Source organism: Oreochromis niloticus, linkage group LG4 (genome assembly GCF_001858045.2).
Source record: "Oreochromis niloticus isolate F11D_XX linkage group LG4, O_niloticus_UMD_NMBU, whole genome shotgun sequence".
Classification (NCBI taxonomy): domain Eukaryota; kingdom Metazoa; phylum Chordata; class Actinopteri; order Cichliformes; family Cichlidae; genus Oreochromis; species Oreochromis niloticus.
The window spans coordinates 21,203,265-21,216,978 of NC_031969.2; the positions used below are offsets into that span (position 1 = coordinate 21,203,265).

General features: G+C 41.5%; 1 protein-coding gene across 2 annotated transcripts in view; it reads left to right on the top strand.

The window, feature by feature from the left end:
- The first annotated feature begins 2,213 nt into the window (after positions 1-2,213).
- The window catches only part of cyth1a (cytohesin 1a), a 40,947-nt gene continuing 29,446 nt past the window's right edge, over positions 2,214-13,714 (top strand). The window contains exon 1 of one of the 2 annotated variants that reach the window (XM_005454934.4): positions 2,214-2,471. In XM_005454934.4, coding sequence (XP_005454991.1) covers positions 2,453-2,471 — 19 coding nt within the window. In that variant the 5' untranslated portion in view covers positions 2,214-2,452. Of the gene's footprint in view, positions 2,472-7,182; positions 7,535-13,714 lie in introns of those variants that run through there. The other variant, XM_005454931.4, reaches the window with a different exon arrangement.

Below are 13,714 nucleotides of genomic sequence, written 5' to 3' on the forward strand. Positions count from 1 at the left end.
GCTGGTTGTGTTTTTTTTGTTTTTCTTTGTTTTCCTCTGCTTTTTCCAAATATACAAATGGTATGTGGGTAAACGGCACAAACAGGGTCATCATCACTGTTTAAGAAGGGTTGTTTTAAGAAAGTCTGACTTACCAAAAGAGGTGCATGTATGTTGTATTCCCTTTATCTACGGAAGCTGATCCACTTACTGCACTTTCTTGTTAATATAGCATACTGCTGGTTGGGTTACATTTAAAATGGTACACAAATGGTTTTGAGGTACATTTCAAGGAAACATGGCGCTCAACCCAATTGCAAGAAATCATGCACGAACATTTTGATTTAAACAGATGTGACAAATCAGGGTGAGCTCTGACTGAGAAACCAAAAACTTGTAACCCACAGGCCAAGCTATAAACTATACACTGCTTTCTTGTCTTTTTTTCCTCTCTCTCTCTGAAAAGGACTCTAATCTACAGGATGAACAACCTAACAAGTCCTAAACTACAGATGGAGACCAGATCTCATTAGCAGGAAGTTTACTGAGGGTCATAGATCAAGTTAGCACAAGTCTCTCATTCTCATACACTTTGTATAATCACTTACTTTTGTAATCGGGGGAGTTGCCCCCTGCTGACCTACTAAGTTGGGGAGTTTTTGGTTTGTTTTTTATTTGACGTTTCAGACCAACCCATCTTTTACCTCCAGTCTATGGCTATGATGTATAAGAGATACCAGTCGGATGTATGGATGCCCAATCCCTTCTTGCTGTTTCCGTCCAGATTTCTGGGGCTTTCTGAGCAGACTTTGCATGTTCTTCCTCTGCTTGGGTGGGATTTCTCCTGAATTACAAAAATATGTCAACTGGTGATTCTCAGTTGGCTGCAGGTGTGAATGCAAGGTAGATGAAGCACGCAAGTACACAAAGTGCCGTGTGAATATGTGGCAAAGGCAATGTTGCTGCAGTATAGAGTGTTTTGAGTGGTTCAGCAGCTTCTTAATGCCAACAGCATATAATCACATAGCAGTAACCCAATGCATTTAGCCATGTAGAGACGGTCAAGATGACCTGCTGAGGAACAAAGTGAGCATCAGAATGAGGCAGAAATGAAGCTTAAGTGTAAGTTCAATAAGGAAGATCTGTAGTCACTCATCTGTCTGTTTTCCTGTGTATTCAGCTGCTTTTCTGTTGTTTACAGGACTACCGCTTTCCTATGCTGTCAATCTCATTTCTGACATCAATACTCTAGTCCAATCAATTCTCGCCTGCCAAAAGCCTCGGCTTTGCATGGTTTAAATCTGTGCTCCCTGCCATTCTCCCTTTCAGACTCTTTCGTGCAACCCACCTCCTCCCCATCTCCACTTCAGTTACCTCAGCCACAGCTCTATTCAAGCCTTAGTCTTCATCTTTATCACGACCAGCACATAGAATTTGTGGGGGGTCCTGTCCTAATCCTGATTTAAGTAACTTTGAACATGGCATGTTGGGGTCAGACCAGGGGTCCAAGGTTCACAGAGAACGGTCAGAAAAACAGAAAATATTCATGAGGGGAAGAAGTAAGAGGAAAAGGACTGCTTCAAGCTGATAGGAAGGCAACAGTAATTCAAATAACCTCTTATTAGCTCCAGAGGAGCATCTTTAATTGCACAACATGTAGAACATGTTAGCAGATGGGCTACAGCAGCAGAAGACCACACCAGGTGTCACTTCTGCACCGTGTTCACTTTATGCCACAAAGAACTATCGTTAGCAGCGGCCACTGAGTTTGTTCTACTCCATCTTTGTTTTTTCTCTTGGAAAACAGGGATGAAGTTGCTCTGGTGAGCAGGCAAACCTAAGTTGAAGTTGAAGTCTATTCATTAGCTCAAAAGGAAGATTTATTTACTTCTGGGAGCTCAAACAGACTGAATAACGCTCCTATAAACAGAGGATCACCTAAATCTGTTTTGCTTCTTGCATTACATTTAGTAATTTTCTCATAGTTTCACTGGACGTTGTATTTAATGAATTATATGAATAGTTGTATGCACACGTTACAGGGGGCGTCATATAAGCAGCAAGTTATAAAACCTAGCAGCAGGACATTTAGTAAACTTGAGGCTAAGTTAGAGCGTGACATCACATCTGGGATGGGAGGGGCCAGCATGTGCACCGGCTTTTCTGGAGAGCTACATAACAGTGGAGCAGCCAGGCATCGGCAGCACACACCTCTGAAACGGCAAAAAGGAAAGGACAAACAGAAAAGCAACAAGCTAAAAAAAAAAAAAAAAAGTAAGCTTGCGTCTGTTTTTAAAGCCTGCTTTCAAGTTGAGAGCTGGGAGGTGAGGCGAAGCCAGAGAAGAGACGAGAAAGGGAGGGAAGGAGGGCGGCAGGTAACGGAGTTGCTGCGGGCGCTTCGAGAGAGACATCCCCGGACAGAGACGCCTTCATCAGCCGCAGCAGCAGCAGCATCAGCATCAGCACCACCGGGATGGAGGGGGAGAATTACGGTTTGTCCTCATCGCACTGTTTCACGCAGACTGTTTGGCATGTAGCGGACGCTTTGATCCAAAGCCTGACACTGCATGAGCGCATGCTTTTCAGCACTGCCGTAGCGTGTCCGTGTTCCTGCTGTGCCAAGAGATTAAAAAAAAAAAAAAAATGCAGCCCACTGAGCTATGTCCACACTACTGCCTGGCTGTTTGGTCAAACTGTTAAAAATGACAACGTGTCACACTTCAAAGTAAGTCTTAGTCCGCAGCAGGCCTGTGTGCCGTGTTGTTTTCATCCTACACTTGCCCGTGTTTATGTAGTCTAAGCGCATACACAGGAACAGGAAGAAGGATGCAATCTAAAGCCAGCTTTAAAACAGGTGGTCTCTGTGGTATGCATACATATAAAAAGGTCGACGCAATTAATTATTTAGCATCTCACTGCAGCTATGACAGCAGGGTGACAGCTGTGAAAACGATAATAATAATGATAAAAAATCACATTTTTAGACTCAAAAACAACAGCAAGGAGAAACAGAAAAGTTCCTGCTCTTTTGGGAGTTTACATGATCCGGACTGATTTATTTATAGGATATCAGGCTGGGATCTATTTTGAGGCTGACATAGTTTTTCTTTTTTTTCTTTTTTTTTACAGAATGCCTTCTTATACAACTACTTGTGTGGAAAAAAATGTGAGCCATATTTACTGGAAATTCAGCATCATGTCATGTCATCAAGTGTATGGTGACATCCCTGATGATGTCAGACCGGGATGAGCTAGCTGGTGGCTCAGCTTAGACTATGATAGAGCCTTCGTCTCAATTATTTAGTAGTTTAGCTTTTTTTTTTTTTTTTTAGTGAGCTTAATGCAGCTCAAAATAGAACCTCCAGCAATGGCCTCATTGCAAAAAATTCAACTGATGCTCTGCTGAAGGGAGCAGGAGAAGGAGGGGGATGATGCTTCTCATCTCTTTTCCAAAAATGAGGGGAAGTTTTAGTCTAATGGAAGTATCACAGCTCCTAGCAAAGGAGCAATTGCTATAAAGAGTCCATAGGTGGTGACTTTGGGTAGCCCGTGCAGGATGTTTTCCCATCAGCCCCAGAACAGGATAATGATATGCCGTCACCGACTTCCTATTTGCAAAGGAGCTGAAAGGATCAGTTGGTGATTATGTAATTATCTGCTGAAGTGTGAGGCATAAGAGAAGAGACACGCTGAAGCACCCAGCGCATTCAGATAACACTCTCGCTGTCCCTGACACCTTCTTAGTCAAATCGACAGCTTGTGAATCTGAATGAAGAAGTGCAAAGCATATCATCTCCTCTGTGAGCAAGAAGACGGGAAGAAGATGGAAGTAAAAGTGCAGACGTCGTTTAGTTTTGGCACAATTTTTTTTTTTTTCCCCCACTGCAGTTTATTATTAGTCTGGACTTATATAACAAAACACAACATTTGTCTGCAGGCTGGCTATATTTCTAATGTAATTTGTATAATTTATTGCGTGGTGGCTTCGCCCGCGTAGCCGCCTTCTTTCATTTACAGCAGGATTATCATGGAACCAGGTTTCTGAACTGTGTTCCAGTGATGTTGCTAGGTGCTGGCGCCCTAAATCAACTACCTGGGGATTCATGAGGCGTGGCTGGGTTTCAAGACTTACTTAAAAGGCTTTGAGCTGCAGGGTGTCAAAATGTTTTTTTCTTTTGTGTGCACCACCTCCTATCTACTTGCACCTGTCAGCGCAGTTTGGTTTCTCTTTGCATAATAAAATGTGCACAAAGGAAACAGTGCAACTGCTCATAGGTGTGGTGCACTGGTGCTCTAGGGTGACAGGTATATGTGGTTGCTGTGGTTATGGGTGTCATCTTTCTCTCTGTCAGTTTGACCTCTCCTCTTTATCTGAGTGATTTCGTCTGAGAAACAGAGATGCTTCTGCTGGTCTAAATGCTGCGTACGTGTGTTTTTTCTTGTTTTCTCTTTGTAGTTTTTTTCCCCTTAAACTGTCACTCTTCAGCCATGTGACAGGTTTACTCCAGCTCTAAGCTCCTCTCATGTTCAAAGCATACTCACACTGTCACGGAAGCAGCAAACTCTCAGCGGGCTTATGCAGACACAACTTGTTCTTAATATAAAGAAATAAGTAGTTACATAAAAATCACACCAAAGATGCTCCAGCTGTTCTACTTTCTTGATCGTGTAAGATATAACTCCAGAAATAAGAAGCAAAATGAATTTAATGGTTTCTTTAATGTGATTAAATTTGCACCGATCAAAAAGAGACGCAGATGAAGAGAAGTGCTCAAAGCAGGACAAAGCTTTAAGGCAGCTTCACTCTGGTTGTATCAGCAGAGACGCTGGCTCTGCCCCCACTCAGCCAGTTGTTAGTCACCAGAGGTGATGCTATCATTAGGCTGCCATGTAGGAGTTCCACCAACACAGATCAGGAAGCTTCCTGTAGATTTTATCTTCCACCTGGGAAATGATTTTATCAAAAAGAAAACAGGTTCACCTCCGTAGTTGTCTACTCATTTACTGACGACTGATTCACATCAGAATCGTGTAATCTGATGGGGAAGTTATTGGTTTTCTTGTTGTAATTTTTGCTCATGACTGTTGCACTCAGCCCACATAGATTTCATAGTTAGATTAAATCTGGGTCTGCTAACTCCAGAAGACTTGTCGCCTGCTTGGGGAGGTGAAAATAAGAGTTGTTGTTGCATGCAGTGTCCACATGATGGCATGCCATGCTCAAGGAAGGCCTTCATGCTGTACATGGCAACACTCACAAGAAACCATATCAAAGCAAACTGCTTCAGTTGTTACGAACTGGCTCAAAAGCACAACATAAAGAGGAGACTGACACCAGATCTGGTTTTATTTGGTATTATTTTGATTGATTTAATAACTTCAGCTAAAAATGACAGCCCAGAGAGCATGAGGCCAAGAAGTGGCATCCATACTTTGTTGGATAAACACAATTAGCAATTAAGCCTTGACAACACCCAGACTCTTGCACCGTCACTATAAGACAAGTAGGGGTTGGATCGGGTGTGACAGAGTACAGTCGTTAGCCTCCTAGTGGTTTAATCACTTAGGAGTGGATGCATTAAATTATTTGTATAATTTTAAACTCTTTTGATTTGTGATGCCATCCTACTCTGGAAACTCATATTGCAGAAAAAGTGCAGTTTACTTTGTAATCAATGCATTGCTGTAGATTTTTAGTTTACTCACATATTTGAGGGTCATTAGGTATTTTCTCCCATTTGGGGTTCATGAGGAATCAATCAATGACTTAACATCTGCCTTTTTGACTAAAGCAATCTAAAGTGTGTTATATAACAAATCAGTATTAGCATTTAAATTGTGACAGTTTGGGCATCTTGGGGCTCTCTCTTTGAATGACTGTATTTGCAGCTTAATTGCGTGTTGCACTTCACGTCCTCATTAGTTCATAATAAACTGCAGTGCAAAATAATTAATTCAAATGAACTGTTGTCGATTTGGCTAATTGGCTTTTATGAGTTTCATTAGAGCATTTAAAGTTTGCTCTGTGGACTAGAATAGCTCCATAAAAGTTCAGTGGAATACACGGATTTTAAAATTTTCAGTGTGTTTGTGTTGTGCTGTCGAGCGAGGGGGGAGGAATATGCATTTGGAAAAAAAAAAAGAGGCGGAAGATTTGTGCTGACTTCACTGTGTGCCGTTCCTCTGGTGACAGAGCTGTTCTGTCTAGGTGATGTGCAGCTGCAGCATTCAAAGTACCCAGAACTGACTTTGCAGTTCATGCAGAGGTCAAGTTGAAGCACTGTGCCCTCAGATAATGAACTAGGCAGTGCTTGTTAGATCATAATGATTTCCATAACCATGAAGCACGTCTTACTTTATTGCATTCCTTATTGAGTCACCCCTATATTGCTTTTCAATGGAAACATGATTGACAGAGAGGGTGGAGTTGAAGGATTAATTAATAACTCGCAGAGAAGGAGTAATTAAGGAGTGACTGACAAGTGGGGTAATGCAGAGTGGCAGGTGACACGAGTTCAAGAAGGAAGCTAATCGTTTGTATTTTGTTCCACGAGAGGAAGCGAGAATCTGAAACAGATCGTTGATGAGCACATTTTGTTGTTGTTGTTGTGAAACCCATGTGCGTTATACAGCCCCAAAATGCGATCGTGTCATTGCGAATAACCCTCACCGAGTGTGAGAAGAATCTAATCAAAACAAATGGCTCACAGTGTTTGGCCCAGGAGCTAGTTATTTCTTCTATCCTGTTGCCAAGCAACAATGAAATCTTGCCTCTTTTTTTAATGCTTTTCAAGCCAAAAACCATGAGTGGCTAAAAGCAGCATAGGGTGGAGATGGAAATAAAAATCTGGAGTGGACAAAAAAAGCATACTGCTGTGTTTAATCTATTTATTTATTTTTGCCATAATTTCTATGAAACAACAGAACTCCATCCCTTCTTCAAGCGACTTTTCAGATTGAACCAGTCGTACGCGGTTGCTGCAGCAGTCACAGATACATTAATATATTTTGTGTGCAGCCTGTCAAGAATTAGTATGTGAGGTAGCTAGTGGGAGAGAAAGAGAAAGGGAGAGAGAGGGAGCAGAGGAGGATAAGAGCGAGGCTCAGATACCAACGGAAAAGGGGAACGGGGGAGAAAGCAGAAGTGATTTTAGCATCTGATAGCAAGTTGCACATTCTCAACAAAGGGGAAGAGAAAGTAGGTTAGTGTAAGACACTGGCTGAGGAGCGTCATCCAACTTGGGGTGGGGGGGATTAGGTGAAGCAAGGTGACACAGTGCAGGATCTTACAGTTGGAATCCTTCCATGGAGGGAACAGCTGGGAGCAAGGAGTGACAGGTGCACTGGGGAGACTGGGATCTTCACAACTTTTCTTTCACATCAGTCACAGTCATAAGGAGGGAGGAACTCAGGACGATACACAGCTGCAGTCTGAGACATACACTCAGATACGGAGATTAACACGCCGGAGCTATGGGGACAGTCAGTGAACTATGTGTGTCCAGTTTTCAGACCTTCTTGTGCCCTGCTGTGAAGCCACTCGAGGAAGCTCCAGGTAAAGTAAAAGTTGTTTTCAGGGACATCATTTTTCGTTTTGCTGGCTTTTGGCATGATTACTATAAACCTACAGTGTTGAAACTATCACGGCTATTTGTTTTTTGAATGTGTTTTCAACCTGTGAGCGTGATCATGTGTGCTTCTGTGACCGCTGGCACGAACACATGACTAAACCAGCGATGAAAACAAACAGTCGGACAGAAATAGAAGGAGCTTCTCGAGGCTCAGGGAGGCTCTCATTTAGCACAGCTTAAACCTCTGCCCTGTGCGTGCACGCACACTAATAGAGCGTGAGCTAATGTTATTACTTACTCAGCTGATCTAATCTGCAGCAGGGCTGCCTCCATGTTCTTGATGACCTCACATTCCTTTTTCACACATGTACATAAAATCCTTATGTTGGCCGACAACATGTGAAATCTCAGCTTGCGAGCCAGACTTTCTCAGCTCTGCCAAAGACTTGTGTTTCCGTCATTTAACAAAGAGGACTGGCAGTGTTGTGCTTATTGGTGATCGCCTCCTAAAGCTGGGTAAAATGAATTTTCTGTGCTTCTCGGTTTAATTACACACAGAGAGACACAGATTAAGATGTTGGTTTCTTTAGAAGTTTGCTACTCACCATCTGGACAGCGATGGAGCTGATGTGTGCGTGTTTGTTGTTTTGGATTGGTTGTTAAGCGCTGCGATGACATTGCACCGCAGGATGGTGTGCAGGTTCCCATTGGGAGTGTTTAAACTGTGTGTTTGACGTGACTTAAAAAGCTTTGTTGGGTGGCAGTGAATCAGCTGACTTTGTGCGAAGCATGTGGAAGCGTTGCTGCCTCAGTCATTTCAAAATATCCACATCAGCACCAGGGCTCTGCCTGTCGATTTGGATATTCAACGGGGAAGTAATCTGGATTGTTCTGGTACTAAATGTGCTGACAGCAGACTTTTGCAGATTTTTTTTTTTGTCAAGCCAACAGAACTGAATGGCATGTTGGGTGTTTCTAGTCACTTAGATAAAACACTGGCTTGTCATTTGTACATTCAGCCTTCCCTGCAATTTGTGGGCAGTATATTACCAAAGCTGCCAACTGCCTGCCTTGTGTCATGTTTTTTGATTAAACGGCAATAAAACGAAGTTTGTGTTGTGATGGCAACCGTTAAGAGTTTGGGCCACTTGTGATGTAATGACATTGGCTGATACTGTTAGTGTTGGTATTTCTGCTTTTAATGGTGAATCACAAATGACTCATGTGTGGCTCATCCAATTGTTGTCAGGCAAGTTCACATTGTGTCATCTAAGCTATTACTGTAAACCACTCCTGAAATAAGTGGTGGAATTATTTGATTTCTGTACTTGCGTACAAATTGCATCACATGTCGCTGTTATGACATGTCAGTAGGAAATATATTGCTTTTATCTGGTGGCTTTACTCTCTTGCACACACAACATATAAAGCTCTTAAAAACTGTTTATACAAATGCAGCTTGACGGAAACTATAATTTATCTACTTACTCACCGGTCACATTGTCAGTTAAACCTTTCTAGTGCTGGGTTACACTCCTTTTACCTTCACAGTTCAACGAGTTGCTTGAAACATTTCTCGGAGTTTTGGTCCATATTGAAATCATGGGATCGCAAAGTTGATGTAGATTTATCAGCTGCACATCCATGATGCACATCTCCCATTCCACTGCATCGCAAAGGTGCTCTATTGGAATGAGATCTGGTGATTGTGGAGTTCATTTGAATACAGTGAACTCAATGTCATGTTTAAGAAGTCAGTTGGAGATGATTTGAGTTTTGTGACACGAAGCCGCCATCAGCAAATGGTACAGTGTGGTCATAAAAGGGTGGACATGGTCAGTAGCAACAACACTCAGGTAGCCTCTGGTGTTTAAATGATGCTCTGTTGGTACCAAGTGGTCCAAAGTGTCCCGGACCATTAAACCCCAGTTGATGGAACTACTACTACCTGCCTGAAAGAAGGCAGGATGGATCCATGTTTTCATGTTGTTTACTCTAACTCCTGACCGCACCACTCAAAGGTCGCAGTGGAAATGGAGACTCATTAGACCAAGCAACATTTTTCCAGCCTTCTGTTGTCCAAATATGGTCCCCATGCAAATTGTAGCCTCAGTTTTCTTTTTTTTTTAGCTGAAAGGAATATCACCCAGTGTGGTCTTCTGTTGTTGTGGCTTGAATCAGTCCATTCTTCTCTGACCTCTGACATCAGCAAGGCATTTTGACCCAGAGAACTGTCACTCGATAAATGGCTGTGCAGGAAAAACCAGCTATAATTTTTAAAAAAATGAAATAATTAACCTTTCTTCTCCATTCTGATGCTCAATTTGAACTTCAGGAGGTCGTCTTGATGATGACTTCATGCCTTAATGCAATGAGTTGATTGGCTGACTAGATATTTACATTAACAGGTGTACCTAAGAAAGTGGTTAATGAGTGTATTCTGCCCACAATAACTGTTTACATTAGATTTTCCTAATAAGACATGTTAATAATACTTAATGCTTTTATTTAAGAGGAGAATGCACGAGTATATCGAAATTAAACTGGTCTTATTACTTGCTTTCTTCTTAGTCTGTTCTCATGTAGTAATATCAGATCAAAGTAAATACAAACTTCTATTTTATTATTTATTTTCTTCAGTTCCGTTTTGCATCTAAATTACTGAGTCACACGCACACTGTTTTGCACCTTTCACAGTGTAATTGTTATTGTTAACCAAACGCTCACAGTGACAGTCACTGTGAGTCGGCATGCTTAAATAATCCTCATAGCCCACAGAACGACAGCGATCCCAAGTACTGTGTTGTTTATAGAAGAGATGATAGAAATTTTCTCTGAGTGATATCAGCACAGCTCCGTCAGCCATCTGTGCAGAGAGCCAGGTGTGCCCTGGATTTGCCGAGGCTCTCTGACGCGGAAATTACTCTCGTGGGCTCCAGGGACAGCTGAGGACACACTGATCTGTGCGAAAGCACAACAAGGCCGTCAGCAACAGCGTGTGTTTGAGAATATTTGCCCTATCAGCTTGTTATATATGAGACTGTAGTGATGGCAGCGGTTACCAGCCTTTTTTGGTTTGGGAGCCTTACACTGTACTGTTGTCCACTTTAACAGTTTATTATTGATTATTAAAATGATGAGATATTTCACAAGTCAGATAAAATCAATAGTTTTTTTGAAGAAAAAAAAGGTACAATGAACAACATCGAGAACCACTGAAGGTGGAGCTCTTTTTGAGCTGGAGCTATAACTACTCTCATTGGCCACTTCATTAGGTACACCTTTTCAGCTGTTTGTTAACACAAATATCTAATCAGCCAATCACATGGCAGCCACTCAGTGCATATAGGCCCTGTTTCAGGCAGGCAGCAGTGTAATGGTACAAAATTTTCTTGGTACGCGTTGGAGGACTTAGTACTAGTTGAGCATCTTTTAAATACTGCAGCCTAGCAACACAAGTAATGTTTCCCATCCATGTCCATCCCTTTATGACCACAGCGTACCCACCTTCTGATGGCTGCTTCCAATAGGATAACGCGCAATCATGTACCGTTCACTGTAATCAACTGGCCTCCACAGTCACCAGATCTCAGTCTAATAGAGCACCTGGGGGATGTGGTGGACAGGATATTCTCAGCCGACAAATCTGCAGCAACCACGTGATGCTATCATATCTATATGGATTAATATCTGTGAGGAGTGTTTCCAGTGTTTGTTAAATCTGTGCCAAAAGGAAATAAAGCATTTCTGAAAGCAAAAGCATGGGTTGCACAGAGTACCCAATAAAGTGTCCTGTGAGTGTTTATGCTGAATGAGTTTGACAGTGAGAAGTCTGACAGGAAGTTCCTTCAGGGAAGAGTGTATGAAAACATAGAGAGACGCACAAAACCTAAGCTCGGGGAACTAAGTGGGTTCCTTTTGGTGTTATGGGAGGATTTGTCTAAAGATATTTTTTATTACTTGATAAATGCTCTAGGAAAGAACAAGCAAAGGGTAGGACAGTAAAGAATTGATGTCCATAATTGTGCTGTTTTGGCTATATCTGACATGACCGTCAGTTTTCATCTTTAACGGCAACTGCTTAGCAGCATGCACCTGCTGCCCTCCATCTTTTAGTTTTTATGACTCAGAATCCTGTCTATAAAGAGCAAAATGTATATTTAGTCATTTCTCTGGAGTGCTTATTAGTCAAGCTCATGAATTTTTCAGCAAAGATAAGCAGTCGCTTTGTCACCGTGTGCTATCTCTTGTTCGGGTCACCATGTAAATGTAAAAACTTTGTGCGGTGCAGAACGCTGCACGACTAGCATGAGATGAGTACGTTTTTTTATGCAAACAGGTTCTCAACTGTCATGTTTTATGAGAAGCTCTCGAAATTTCGCATGCTCCTCCTAAAACAGTTTCTGGCAGCAGTATTACTGCGTGTAGGTGGGTCCTGCTGTAAGCTGTATAGAGTTCTGTATTTTAATTGCAAATTGATTGGCCGCCCACGGAGTTCTCTCTGACACGCAAACATCAGAAAAATAGCACCAGGGTTAGATGTATTCTGCTATTTTTATTTTTATTTTTTTGCACATGACTCATGTCAGTAATTAATCGTCCAGGCCTGAATTCCGTCTAACCCAGAAAATTACAGGGTGCATAGAACCAAAGGTCTCATTACCTGTGATTGCACCTGTAAGAGGAAAGCAGTGGTTTCAAAATCAACTTGTGCAGTGACTCATGCTCGAGCCATCACTCAAGCCATGTCTAATGCCAAAGAATATTTGCCGTGCAGGTTGTAATTGTCGTGGTGGCAGAAGCATTTTTCATGCCTTGTTTCAAGCTCGTCTGTGGATATTAACCTCCTGTTTCTCAATAAACCTCCTGTTGGCATGTTGTTTTGTAAGTTAGAAAAAAACAACATGACTCTGTACAGTGACCCAACTTCCTGTAACTGCCTGCTACCAATAGAGATTTGGCAATATGACACAGTGTAGTTAATTTTGAAATGCTTTTGGTTGAAATCATTGCTGTTTGATAGTAAAGATAAATTTCTCTAAAAATTTTCCTTTGTGGGGCTTTTTCTCCCCTCCTGCAGCTGTAATTAATACAACTGATCAGCAGGAGTCACTCTTGGTACCTTTTCTCTTAAGAAGGATGGGAATTATTTTCTCTCACAGAGCAATTTTCCATGTAATTCAGGCTATTTAAAGCCTAAAATAAAGATATATTTTTAGTTCAGGAGCTGCCAGGATATTGTTTTGACTCTGTGGTTTCACTTATAATAGCCCCGGCACACCCACAACCGATTTTACACATATACACACACACAGAAACTCAAAAAGCAAAACATTAGTTTGCTTGCCAACTTCTCAGTTTTTGAAGACTTTTTAAGATGTTTGAAAATGTATTGCATCAGTGTTTCTTGGATTAGGAGGCTATATTTTTATGGCAAGCCTGCCTTATAAACTACGTTTTTGGTTTTGGGGCTCTTCCAGGGAGTCGCAAATTGTATTTTTTGTGGAGTGTTTTGGAGCTCGGTCAGACATAAAATAAAATTCGCCCTCTGGTGGAATTATCTTGACAATCGTTTTCTTTCACATCCTGTAACTTTCAGTCATATTTTGAAATCACTACTTATGCAAACTTTATATGGTGTTGCTGAATATTAAAAACCTGGTAGTGACTTGCACATCAGTAATGAGTGTTAATGACTGAAGTCAAAACATTTGATCATGTGTTCAGATATCATTACACTCAGCTGAGGGCACCTTTAAAACCACAAGCTTTTTTGAGACTCCCACTTGCAATCACACTTTAATCCACATTCTCAACATAGCACCGTAAGACTGAACAACAGCTATTTCATAATACGAGCCAGACTTCTGAGAACATTCTCAGAGGTTAGAGAGCTACTTTCAGCTTATGTAGACTTAGAGGGTTGCAGTGATACCAGCAAGCTGTCAGAAAAAGCTTTGTCCTGGTTTTCCTTCTATGAGGGAAAAATAATACAACAGCATGGCTACAAATCCAACACAGCCTGATTTATATATAATGTGTCACATAAGCTCTGTGATGTGTGTCCTGCAAAATGCTGCATAAAATGTAATCTTATGCCTGTGGCAATAACACATGCATGGGATATATAGAAGTTATAAATAATTAAGCAGTGTTAAAGTAAA